This window comes from Bos grunniens, chromosome 6 (assembly GCF_055505025.1).
Source record: "Bos grunniens cultivar Pamir isolate PY7600 chromosome 6, Bosgru_T2T1.0, whole genome shotgun sequence".
In the NCBI taxonomy this organism is placed as follows: domain Eukaryota; kingdom Metazoa; phylum Chordata; class Mammalia; order Artiodactyla; family Bovidae; genus Bos; species Bos grunniens.
Genome location: NC_141170.1, coordinates 60,355,819 through 60,367,943, shown reverse-complemented (window position 1 = coordinate 60,367,943; position 12,125 = coordinate 60,355,819). Strand labels below are relative to the sequence as shown.

The following is a 12,125-nucleotide window of genomic DNA, read 5'->3' as shown; positions in this document are numbered from 1 at the left end:
TGACTCCTACGTTTAGGGCTTTTTCCACTAGAGTATAGATTATAAGTTAAATACCAGACAATCATTTAGCATTTGTTTCTAATGATGCAGTATCACAGCATTATTATCTTACCATTTTTGCTTTATGCACCTTCTTTTTACTGCAGTAACTCAAAGGGTAGAGGATATTCATCTTTTGAATCATGGAATTTGGACGGGTTCACTTCTAGGGGGTTCATGATGTCATGTGAAGAATTCATGAGCTATACCCTAGACTATTACTCATGCTGGTTGTTTTTCTCTGTTATTGATAGACCCAAATCAGTATCTTTGAGAATAATTACTCTGTTAGAAGGCAACAATGACTCCATCTTATTCCTTGTTCTGGGCACTAGATGTCACACTAAGTAAAGTTTTAGAAGTTATTCTTCAAAGTAGGGTGTGGCATAGAGCCTAAACCTTAGCTATAAAAAACCATAGATTTATATTTCTAGTAGAATGTTGTAAAGACGTACTTTTACTAACAAAAGAATTCAGAAAAAAAGAATTGTTAGTTAGAAAATATAATTGGAGGAACTTTTAAGTATGTGCAAATCTATATATCAATTACATCTAAATAGAGCTCTCTGTGTGTGTGTGTGTGTGTGTGCGTGTGTGCGTGTGTGGTTGAAGTAGCAGCATATTGTCATGTCTGTTCAACAAACACATTCTTATGATGCACATAGAATGGTATTTCCTTGCTGAAACAAAGAGGCAGGTGGTGTATATATATCCATGATTGTTTGTGTTCTGAGATGGTGAGAAGTAGTTCTTCCCCAGGAAAAGATTCAGACATGGTCCTAACCTGCAAGAGGTGGAGAAGGTGAAAGAGAAGGTAATCACAGTGAGGTTCATAAACTGTAAATGATCTCGGGGAAGGATGTGAAGTCATCTCTCTTGAATGATTTCCACAAAGAAGATGTAGCAATTGCCTCCTAGCCTTCTGAAATTTATTTATTCCTTGGTTTTAGCTCCCAGAAATCTAAATGAGAATCATGGATTGAGATTTGAATGTATGTTATTTCCTTTGGAATATATGTGTGTTATATACATACATATATGTATATATGTTTTTAAAGGATGTCAAGGAATATGGTCTCAGTATATAAATGTTAGATAATTATATCCTGTGGGCTTTCCAAGTGGCTCAGTGGTTAAAAAATCCACCCACCAATGCAGGAAATGTGGGTTTGATCCCTGGGTCGGGAATATCTCCTGGAGGAGGGCATGGCAAATCACTCCAGTATTCTTGCCTGGAGAATCCCATGGACAGAGGAACCTAGCAGGCTACACTCCATAGGGTTCCAAAGAGTCAGACACGACTTAATGACTAAAAACAACAACAAAATTATATCCCATAACTTAAATGTGTTACTGAAACTCCAATAAGTTTCCACTGAAATGCTTTAATTGAAATCAATTCAAGTCTTAGTTTTGGCAGTTATAGTGCATCTTTTTAAAAAGTAACAATAATGAATTCAAACTGTGTCTAATGATCTACACGAGTATAGTTACATATTTCTGTACGTAATTAATGTTGTAAGCATTGTAAATAGTGTTTCCTAAGTTTCAGTGGTTTCTAGGTAGTGTATAATACCAGGTGGATATAATTAATCCTATATCAGTTTGGTAATTTTTAGTGCTGTGATTAAGATTCCTCTATAAATAAGGTTAAAATTGATAAAAAATGATTCTTTGGGTTTGAGGTTCATCCGTATCTTTCTCTCACTCAGGAGATGACAGTCAGTCATTTCAACAGTGTCCTCTATGACTAGACAGTTCTCTTTGGCTCTCAAATCGTGTTGTGACTTGGGATTTCCACCCCCACCCCATGTATTATTATTGCTGCTGTCTTGGGTTTCAACAACCTGAGGTTGCCCAAGTCCCGAGTGAAATTTTCCATTTTCTCCCCAGGCCCTGAGGGGGAGGTGAGTGCTGTGACGATAGAAGCCCAGGCTGCTTCTCCTTCAAGAACTCAAAATAGCCACTTAAGACATCACTAGACTATCCGGGTTTTTTTGTTTGTTTGTTTGGTTTGAGAATCATGGGATCCTCTAAAGAGAAAAAAATATTGTGCCAAAATAAAATGTAGACAAAACTATTTTTCTATCAAGCCAAGCAGTGTGTGTGTGTGTGTGTGTGTGTGTGTGTGTGTGTGTGTATTAGTGGGAGGGTAGATGGGAAGGTCAGCTCTGTATTCACTAAATCATTATTGATTACCCGCTGTGCTGAGCTCCAGGAAATACAGGCATTGTCCCCACAAAGATGGAGTAAGATCAGTGCCCCTCATCCTGACTATTCTTGTGTTTGGATTGTTTTACTGCTAAAGACAAATGTCAGGGCAACTGTAGTGTGCCCTTCCTGGTTTTCCCACCGGCTTGCCTTTGGATCTGGACATATCTCCAGACCGGGCTGTCACACACAGAGGCTGTACTAAACAGATGACTAGCACTTTGAAAGAGCTTGTTAAGGCGCAACTGATTTCAGTTCAATGGTAATTGAGCACCTACAATGGGATAGGCATGCAAAAAATCAAAACATAAATGATGCATACTCACCCTGAGAGACTTAGAAAAGAAGAAAGAGGGTAAGACAGGAATATCGTTCACAGATAACATCTTGGGCTGGGAACCCCAGGTTGCTTATTGGATAGTGTGAGAAATAAGAGGAAAAAATAAACGCTTTACATGTGTTTATCATATTTGCTCCTCACAACAGCGTAGTGGAGAAACTGAGTCACAGAGAGGTTGAGAACTTCTCGAAAGTCCCCCAGCTAGGCAGACATGAAGCTGAGCTCAGACTGGAGCCCACGCCTGGGGGCTCGCAAAGTCTATGCTGTTAACCACCACATTCTCCCACAACTGGGATATTCTCCTCCAGCTTACAGGAGCTCTGGGACATGAGTTATGGAACCTGCAGACCGTGGGCTTCTATTGTATCTATGAGTCGTATTTTCTTTCCTGACAGGTCATGGATTGACAGCAGTGAAGGAAAAGGCAGGGGCCACCCTCCGGATTCATAGTGTGAACTCTGGCTCCTCCGAAGGGGCCCAACCTCATGATGAAAATGAAGTCTCTCAAAGTGAGTGGTGCGTTTTTTTGGGTGTTTCTGGACTTGGGCTATATTACACCATGTGCACAAATATAGATTTCCAAGTTCAGATCAGCAAAACAAACTCTAAAAGGGTGTTTTTCTCTTTAGTAGCCGATGCAGCCGCAGATCAGAGCCCCGCAGAAAGCCCACCCACTTCTCCTTCCTCGGGGTCTCGGGGCATGTTGTCAGCCATTACCAATGCCGTTCAGAACACAGTGAGTCATTAGCTGCTTCCTCTGTTTTCCCTGAGGTCTGCCTGTGCCTTCTTTTGATATTTCTATTTACCAGTGACCTAGATACATCAGAGAAAAGATGGCCTTGCTCAAAACTTTTGATTATGGTTTTGTTATGCTTTCTCTGACAGAGTAGGCATAACCTTGGAACCAAGATGATAAGAACAAAAAGAAATATACTTTATGTTTAAAAGAAAAGAGCTGCTTAGAAAGAATATTTTTCAGTCTGATGTAACACTGCCCTTTCCAACAGCTGCAAGGACAGTCTCTGTTTACCAGGGAGGGAGGGCTCTTTCTTAGAGCTGGGACAGTTGTTTTTCCGAAATGTTCTGTGTCTCTTAACCTTCAATCTGAAAAATTATGAAGTGATTCTAAGTATGTATATACACATACCAGTAAAGAACCAGAAGCATCCCCAAGATGTTTCTAACGTGTTTCCAGATAATAAGACCAACATTCTTCCTCCATCCCTACCTCCCAGTTCCCACTCCTCTCTTTCCTTGAATAGCAGGCTCCTTCCCTGGCCCCTTCCTCTAACAGAAGCTTAAAAAGCTTTTTACTGACAAGACACTGATCAATAATGAAAAAAAGGACACACCCCAGCTGAAACGAAGCAGCTAACTAGTCTTCAGGATCAGATGAAGAGATTTACTTTCTGCTTTGTAAAATCAAACAGCTAATTTTTCATAAACTATGGCTCATTTCCAATTTATTCATTCATTCACTTTTTAAAAAAAGGTAGTTAGCTCTCATTATATACCAAGAGCTATGCTAGATGTTGGGCATAAGCTGACAGACAGGAGGGCATAATAACATCCTGGAAGGTGAAGGCAACTCAACAGTTATCAGATGCAAAGGCATATGAGATGAGGGGACTGTGGACACATATGGAGGCGTCTTACTCAGACTTCATGTCAGGGCTTGCCAGAAATAGGAAATGGCTGTTCCTCTCCTTGCTACTTGAAGTACTCTAGACTAAGCAGGGAGAAGCGGATAGCTAATATGTTTTAGGAGTCAGCTAATATATTTTGGGAGTACAAGTTCAGTATGTCCACGGCAGACGTGCAGAGAGGGTTGTAGAGCTGGGAGTTGAGTGGAACGGTTTCATTATCTCTGGTACAAGGAGTGAATTCATGGTCTCCCTGAGCTACGACCCAGGCCCTCTGAGTCTGTCCTCGGCTTCCTCACATTCCTTTCCGTGTGCTCTCCAACTTTCCAGTTCTCCCTTTTTCCAAGTTCCAGCACCCCACCCCCCACCAAATCTGCCAAAGTCCCTCCATCCTCCAGTTTTATTCTCCACTGAAGTAAGCCTCAGGATGTCAGGAGAAAATAAATTTTAAATTATGCCAAAGTGTAATTGCTATTATCTCCTAGTCTTCCCAAAATATGTGCATTTAAAAAATTGTTTTCTAGTGTGATTATTGATTGGCTCCCAAATCTGAAAACAAAGTCTAAGTGTCCAAAACAGAGATGACTAATAAAGTATATTAATCAGTGAAATAGAATATTGCTATTGAAGTGATAATTTTGAAAAATGGATAATGTATATAAATAATAAAATAGTAATATTAAAATATAACTTATGCAAACTCATGTAAGGTGAGAAAACACAGATATATGCAGATTGTAATTGTAGTTGTGTAGTTGGGGTATAGACAAGGTGTTGCAAAGAAATGTATGCAGTTCTATTTGTTATGTACAGTTTATCTAAGTTAATCTTGGTTGTTTTACTCTTTTTTTAAAAAGGGAAACCGGCTGGCAAAGCGATTTGCAGAGGATAACTATATAATAGAATAATTTCTAGAGCCAGAAGCATGTAGAAATTAACCTGTCTTATTCCATGAATATACTAATTATAGGCAGTTATTGCTAGTTTCTGAAAGTATGCAAGAGCCATCGAAGCAGCCTGAGGGTCCTACACTCTAGGGCCCTAGATTAAAGAATTCCCTAAATTGGCATGACTATTTGACATTTTTATAGACTGCTCCAAATAATTCTGTTACTTGTGTTAAAATTGTTTCAAACAAAATCGGGAACTGGGTCATCTATTAATTTTTTGTCTTAGAAGCGTACCTATTCATGCACACCAATAAAATTAATCCTTAAAATGTTTTGGTTTTCTTAAGCACCTTTTAAAAATAACATTGTATGTCCTACAAATTATATGATATATGCTCTTCCAAGGAAAAGAAAATAGGATTAAATCAATGATAAATCTCCTGATGAGAAAAAATTGTGACTTCATATTGCTTTTAATATTTGAAGATAGTTCATTCTAGGCGGTGCTGACTGCCTCGAAATAGCAAAACGTAAAAACCTAATCTCATGCAATTACCTCACTGGCAGGGTAAAAGCGTCTTAACTGGTGGTCTTGATGCTTTGGAATTCATCGGCAAGAAAACCATGAATGTCCTTGCAGAAAGTGACCCAGGTTTTAAGCGGACCAAGACACTCATGGAGAGAACTGTTTCTTTATCTCAGGTGGGATTATGTACTTTTGTGATTTGTTCTTTCAGTCAATAAAGTAAATAAGATTTTATTTATCTTCTTTAATAGATATTTTAAAGCACATGTCAAATTCAAAGACATGAAATAGCAGGGAGTGAAAATTGAAATTTTAATATGCTACTTTCCCCAGCCACTCTTCATGGGATACAATCATTGTTAACCATTGTTAACAGCTTCTTACAGATTCTATCAGAGACATATAGACAGGTTTAGATATAGATATGGCTGTATAGGTAAATATAGCTAAATATATATATATATGTATATGCACATGTATACATACAAATTTTTTCAACCAAATGATAGCACACTAACCAACTCTTTTGTATCTTGCTTTATTAAATATAAATTATACATACTTAATAATTTCTTAAAGATAATTCCATTGATACCATTTGTCCAAGTCCATTCAGCTGCTATAGGAGAATACCATAGGCTGAGGTTATAAACAACGAACATTTATTTCTCAAAATTCTGGAGTCTGGCAAGTTGAAGGTCAGAACAGCAGCAGATTCAATATCTGGTTAAGGGCCTGCTTTATGATTCAGAGACTGATGTTCTCCCAGCTTCTTCACATGGTGGAAGAAGGTGGAGGAGCTCTCTGGGTTTCTTTTATAAGGACCTGAATCCTGTTTGTGAGGGGTCCACCCTTGTGATCTAATCACCTCCTGAAGGCCTCACCTCCTAATACCATCACACCAGGGATTATGTTTCAACAAAAGAATTTTGGGGAAACACAAACATTCAGTTTGCAGTACCATCATATTCTGGCTCTACCAGGTTCTAGCTCCATGACCTTGAGCAGATGACTTGACCTTGAGCAGATGACTTAACCCTTCTGTGCTTCAGATTACTCTTCTGCACACTGGGACCATCAATGCCTATTAACAGCTTTGTTGTGAGGATTACATGAGTTAGAAGAGAACCTGACTCATAGTTCTCACCCAAGAATGTTAGTTCTTATCATTGTCTTTTTATGTGTCACGATGATAGGTAAACATGCTATCTCAATGGAATCTTAGTTTACATTTCTCTTACTATATGCAAGGTTGGACTTCTCCTGTCACACTTCCAGCTGTAAAGTTTTCCTCCTTGAGAAGTATGATATGAAGAATTTAATTTATGTTTTGCTTTACTTACAGTAGTCAATTAAATTAAAAGTAATATTTATCTTATTTTCCAAATACAAAACTCTAATATTGAACTTGCTCCTTCATACTATACACTTTCCCCCTTAAGAGTCTGACATACCAGGTCTCTCTATGTCTTACCAAAATCAAAAGCAGCAGATGCAGGATTTTATAAATTTCACTGGCAGGACAGACACGTCTTCCCATGACTCAGTGCTAGAAAGCCACAAAGGAGATATCACTGAAAACAGGTGATATCAGCTGTGGCAGCTCCTAAAAAATTTGATTTCTAGGTGATTTCTTCTTGGCTCTTCCACTCTAGGGGCTTCTCTGGTGGCTCAGGTGATAGGAAATCTGCCTGCAGTGCAGGAGACCCAGGTTCAATCCCTGGATCAGGATGATCTCCTGGAGAAAGGAATGGCTACCCACTCCAATTTTTTTGCCTAGAGAATCCCATGAACAGAGGAGCCTGGTGGGCTACAGACCATGGGGTCACAAAGAGTCAGACATGACTGAGCAACTAACACACACTTCCATAATAACCCACATGTAACCACTGTGATATTATAGTCCTGGTAGAGACTTGGCAGAGTCAGCTAGACCATTAACCTCTTGATCTTTAAAGAAGAAAATAGATTTTGTATTAATCAGTCCATTAACATTAGATGCTATAAAAATGCAAAATAAAACAAAACCAATAATAGTAATAATAACCCAGGTATCAATGTGGCTTAGAATGAAAAGGGTTTATCTTTCATTCCTACAGTGTGAGCATTCCTGGGCAGCCCAGGGTCAAGAAGATCCCCTGGAGAAGGAAATGGCTACATACTCCAGTATTCTTGCCTGGAAAATTCCATGAACAGAGGAGCCTAGTAGACTACAGTCCATGGGGTTGCAAAGAGTCAGACATGATTGAGTGACTTTCACTTTCCCTATATGTATAAATTGATACCCTTATATATTCAATATATATATATAAATAAAATGTATATATATATATAATGTATATAATTATATTATATATACACATCTGTACTTACATATAAACATGTTATATATGTATACATAAATTTATACATATATATAAATTTGATTATAGTCGGGAAGGAGACAGTGTGGGAGGGAAATGTGACCAAGTTCAGAAACTAAGTCTTGTGAATTTTTGGCCTAAGTTTACACTCCCGCAAAGTGAAGAACTGGACCTGGTCAAGTTCCCAGATTTACCATAGTTTTTGTGGCACTGTCACAATTTTTTGTCACCTCTGCTTTCAGTGTAGTTCAGTCGCTCAGTCGTGTCTGACTCTTTGCGACCCCAGCGCACTTACTTATTGAAAAAGTAAGTAGCACTGCTCATAGAAATGTGTCACCCAAGAATACACACTTGCCATCTGCATTTGTTTGTAATTACACATCTAAAAGTGAAAGGGAAAGTCACTCAGTCATGTCCAACCCTTTACCACCCATGGACTATATAGTCCATGGCATTCTCCAGGCCAGAATACTAGAGTAGGTAGCCATTCTCTTCTCTAGGGGATCTTCCCAGCCCAGGGATCAAACCTAGGTCTCCCACATTGCAGGCAGATTCTTTACCAGCTGAGCCACCAGGGAACACTCTAGGATACATCTCAGCATTGCACCTATGATTCACATGGCCAGTTTACACTGGATGGCCACAACATTACCCACTTCAGCCCCCTTCCAAAGAGTAATTATTCATTCATTCAATCATTCCACAAATGCATTTTGAATGTCCACCATGTGCTATACACTGTTCTAAGCATTTGAGACCATCACTGGTTAAAATTGGAGATTTTGTTCTAATGAGGAGGGACAAAGAAACAATATACATCATCTCATATTTTAGAAGATGATGAGTGCTGTTAAAAAAAGAAAGAAAAAGTAGACCAGAAAGAAGGTAAAGAATAATACCAGCTCAGTCACGTCCAACGCTTTGTGACCCCATGGACTGTAGCCCACCAGACTCCTCTCTCTGTCCGTGGGATTTCCCAGGCAAGAATACTGGAGTGGGTTGCCATCTTCTTCTCCAGGGGATCTTCCTGACCTGGGGATTGAACCCATGTCTCCTGCATCTCCTGCACTGGCAGGTGGACTCTTGGCCACTAGCACCACCTGGGAAGCCTGGAAAGAGGGCAACCAGGAAGCAGTTTCAGTGTCACTTTGTTACTTTACTTCACCACAACCAAGCCAGTGAGATCAGTGAGGGTAGTTGGCTTTTGTGTAAGTGTTAAAAATTCCCAGAGGTGGTTTTGAAAGTTTTAAAATTCAAACCTTGTACTTATTCAGTCTTGAAAACAGACAGGAGGGTGAATTCTTTCTGTAGCCTATTGGATTTTGGGCTAACAACCTCAGGAACTGAAAAGGAGAATGAGGCTGATTGGTTTATTGACACCTAATAAAAACCCAAATCTGTTTTTTATGATCTTCCTCTTGTGGCCTTGTAGTGGCCAGTGCATTTATGGTGCTCTTCACAGGTATTAAAGAACCCTATAAACAATGTCACAGTAACCTTGATGAGGAATCAAATAAACGGTGCTTAGAGTCAAGGAAAGGAAGTGCAGGAAATTATGAGTAACTGGTCAACTTGTGTTTACTGTCTTATTATTTAATCAATAGAAACATAACTGGAGAAAAATGATCAACCTGAAGAGGAAGTCAGTTCACAGTCATTTTTCTCAAAACCAATCTAAGAATTGATAAGCTAACATTTATTTATATTAATATTTACATTTATATTAGGTATCTGGTGAGGAATATACTATGAGCTTATGTTTTATTATTTTTTTAATTGAAGATGTTTAATAACCACACACACAAAATTTTTAAATAATTCAAATTAAATCAGATCAACTTATTTTTCCTTTGAAGTCTGCCTAGGTGTACAAGTTGCAATGAATCCTGTCACAGTAGATTGAGCTTTCCAGTGTACATTAAATTTGCTCATATAGAAAATCTGGACATTAAAAAAAATAAAATTAATCACACACACAGAAAACACTTCAGTGGAAACCACTGTTTTGCTTTCCTTCTTTTCAATCTTATTCCTGGGAGTAGAAATTTTGCTTTGTTTTGTTGTGTACATATGAACATGAAGAATTCAAAAATTAATCCAAAAAGTCATTATAGGGGAATGTGATAGTACAGTGGTTAGAGCTCCATGCTTCCATTGAAGGGAGAATGAGTTTGGTCCCTGGTCAGGGAACTAAGATTCTGCAAGCTGTGTGATGTGGTCAAAAAATAGGGAAATAAAAACTCCCCTACCTTTTTTTTTAAAAAGTCGTTTTTGCAGAAATTCCAAAGTGACTAAAACCTACTCTTCACTAGTACCAAGTCAGTGTTCATCTCCCCCTACATCTTGCAGTAAATGGGGCTTTTAAGCATACATCTAGTGTACAAATGTGTGTTTGTGCAGATGTTACGGGAGGCCAAAGAGAAGGAGAAGCAGAGGCTGGCGCAGCAGCTCACAGCCGAGAGGACCGCACACTATGGGATGCTGTTCGATGAGTATCAAGGTTTGTCACACCTGGAAGCCTTGGAAATTCTGTCCAATGAAAGCGAAAGCAAGGTATGTCTGTCCTGTCGTTGGAAGTAGCATGTTCATGACTGTGTTTTCTTAAACGTGAAAGAAAATCTGTTATTAAAATACCTCATTTTTAGAGCCTCGTTTCTGTGCTGAGGTCACAATCACTTATGGCCCGATGAGCTGCTCAGGCTCCGTATTATTTCCTCTCTGTTCCTTGCCAAGCTGTTCCCTGTCAGCAGTCCCAAGAGGGCCATCCTGATACAAATCATCACTACCCCACCTCTCTGCGCAAAAGGCGTGCAGAAACCTGACTGTCGGCCCCTGGCCTGTGCCTCTCTTTGGTGCCGTGGTACCCACATCAGAGGTACTGGCCATGTCCTCATTTCTACCCGGTGGAAACAAAGCAGCTGATGTTTCTACCAGACTGCAGGGTTTAATACACTTAGTTTCACGGGTGGTATGGTTATTTATTCACTCATTTGTTAGAATGCCTGGGCCGTGAAGGGCAGGACTGTCTTACTGGGCATTAAAGCTCTGTTTAGGGATGCTCCTGAACAGAACTCTGGGAAATTACCTCACAGCCCTGCACATTCACACCCTCGCACTGTGATCCCAGAGAAACAAAACATGAAGAGTGGAAGTCAGCAGAGCTTGTGATTTCTTTTTTATTTTTAAAAAAGGATTTATGTGGTATGCATGTCCATGTCCAAATGTGTTTTTACTTAATACGTACATGGCATTTATATAATGACTAATCTGAGCACTTCAAAACTATTGACTCATTTAATTGTGTATATTACTCTTTTGTGTGCACCTCAGGTTGACTGTGCTCTGGGGTGTTTTTCCAACGGAGGCCACAGGGCAGTATCCTCTGGACCTTCTGTGAGAAGCCCAGTAACATTCCCTGGGGAGAGGCAGGGCCTCAGACAGGAAACTGAACTTCGAAGGAAGTTCAAGTTCCTTCCAAGGAAAGGAAGAAGGAAAAAGTGATATTTGACTCTCTCTAGGCCTCGTCTTCTCACATGTGGAATTTGGGGGGTTGAGACATTCGTGAGACTCACTTTATCAGGGAAAGATGACCTCTGCCATGTAACAGGAAACCAAGAACCAAACAGGATGGACACCACCCCACCCTCCATACACACCCAAGATTTTACAGTTACAAGTTACAATGGGTTTATTTCCTTTTTAGTTATCCATCAGCCATCACTGACAGTCTTGTGGTTAAACTGTTAACGGATAATTTTTTTTTAAAGCAAAATCATGACTCATGAAGATACCTACCAAATGAACACCAATTAAAGAATTTATTTAGCTCATTAATTAAATGAAAGAACCAGTCAGATGTTATAACTGGTTCAAAGGAAGAGCCAAATAAGTATAAATTCATATAAAATAAAGCAATTTTGAAATGAATATGCAAATGGATACAAATCTGGTTTTCCATAGGAGGGGAGCTTGTCCCTCCACTGGACAAAATTTGTTCCCATGTCTATAGACAAATTATTTTGCACTGCTATCAGGTATCTACAATTTACAGAGTTATAAAACTGCTCCCATGGAATCAGAATCTGATAATCTGCTAAACTGATCTAGAAAATG

General features: G+C 39.2%; 1 protein-coding gene across 17 annotated transcripts in view; it reads left to right on the top strand.

Moving 5' to 3' along the window:
- The window catches only part of FAM114A1 (family with sequence similarity 114 member A1), a 67,671-nt gene that overhangs the window by 29,734 nt on the left and 25,812 nt on the right, over nt 1–12,125 (top strand). For 10 of the 17 annotated variants that reach the window (XM_086406118.1, XM_086406120.1, XM_086406123.1 and 7 more), the window contains 4 exons: nt 2,986–3,099; nt 3,220–3,326; nt 5,691–5,825; nt 10,413–10,565. In XM_086406118.1, coding sequence (XP_086262244.1) covers nt 2,986–3,099; nt 3,220–3,326; nt 5,691–5,825; nt 10,413–10,565 — 509 coding nt within the window. The remainder of the gene's footprint in view (nt 1–2,985; nt 3,100–3,219; nt 3,327–5,690; nt 5,826–10,412; nt 10,566–12,125) is intronic. The other 7 variants (XM_086406119.1, XM_086406121.1, XM_086406131.1 and 4 more) reach the window with 1 other exon arrangement.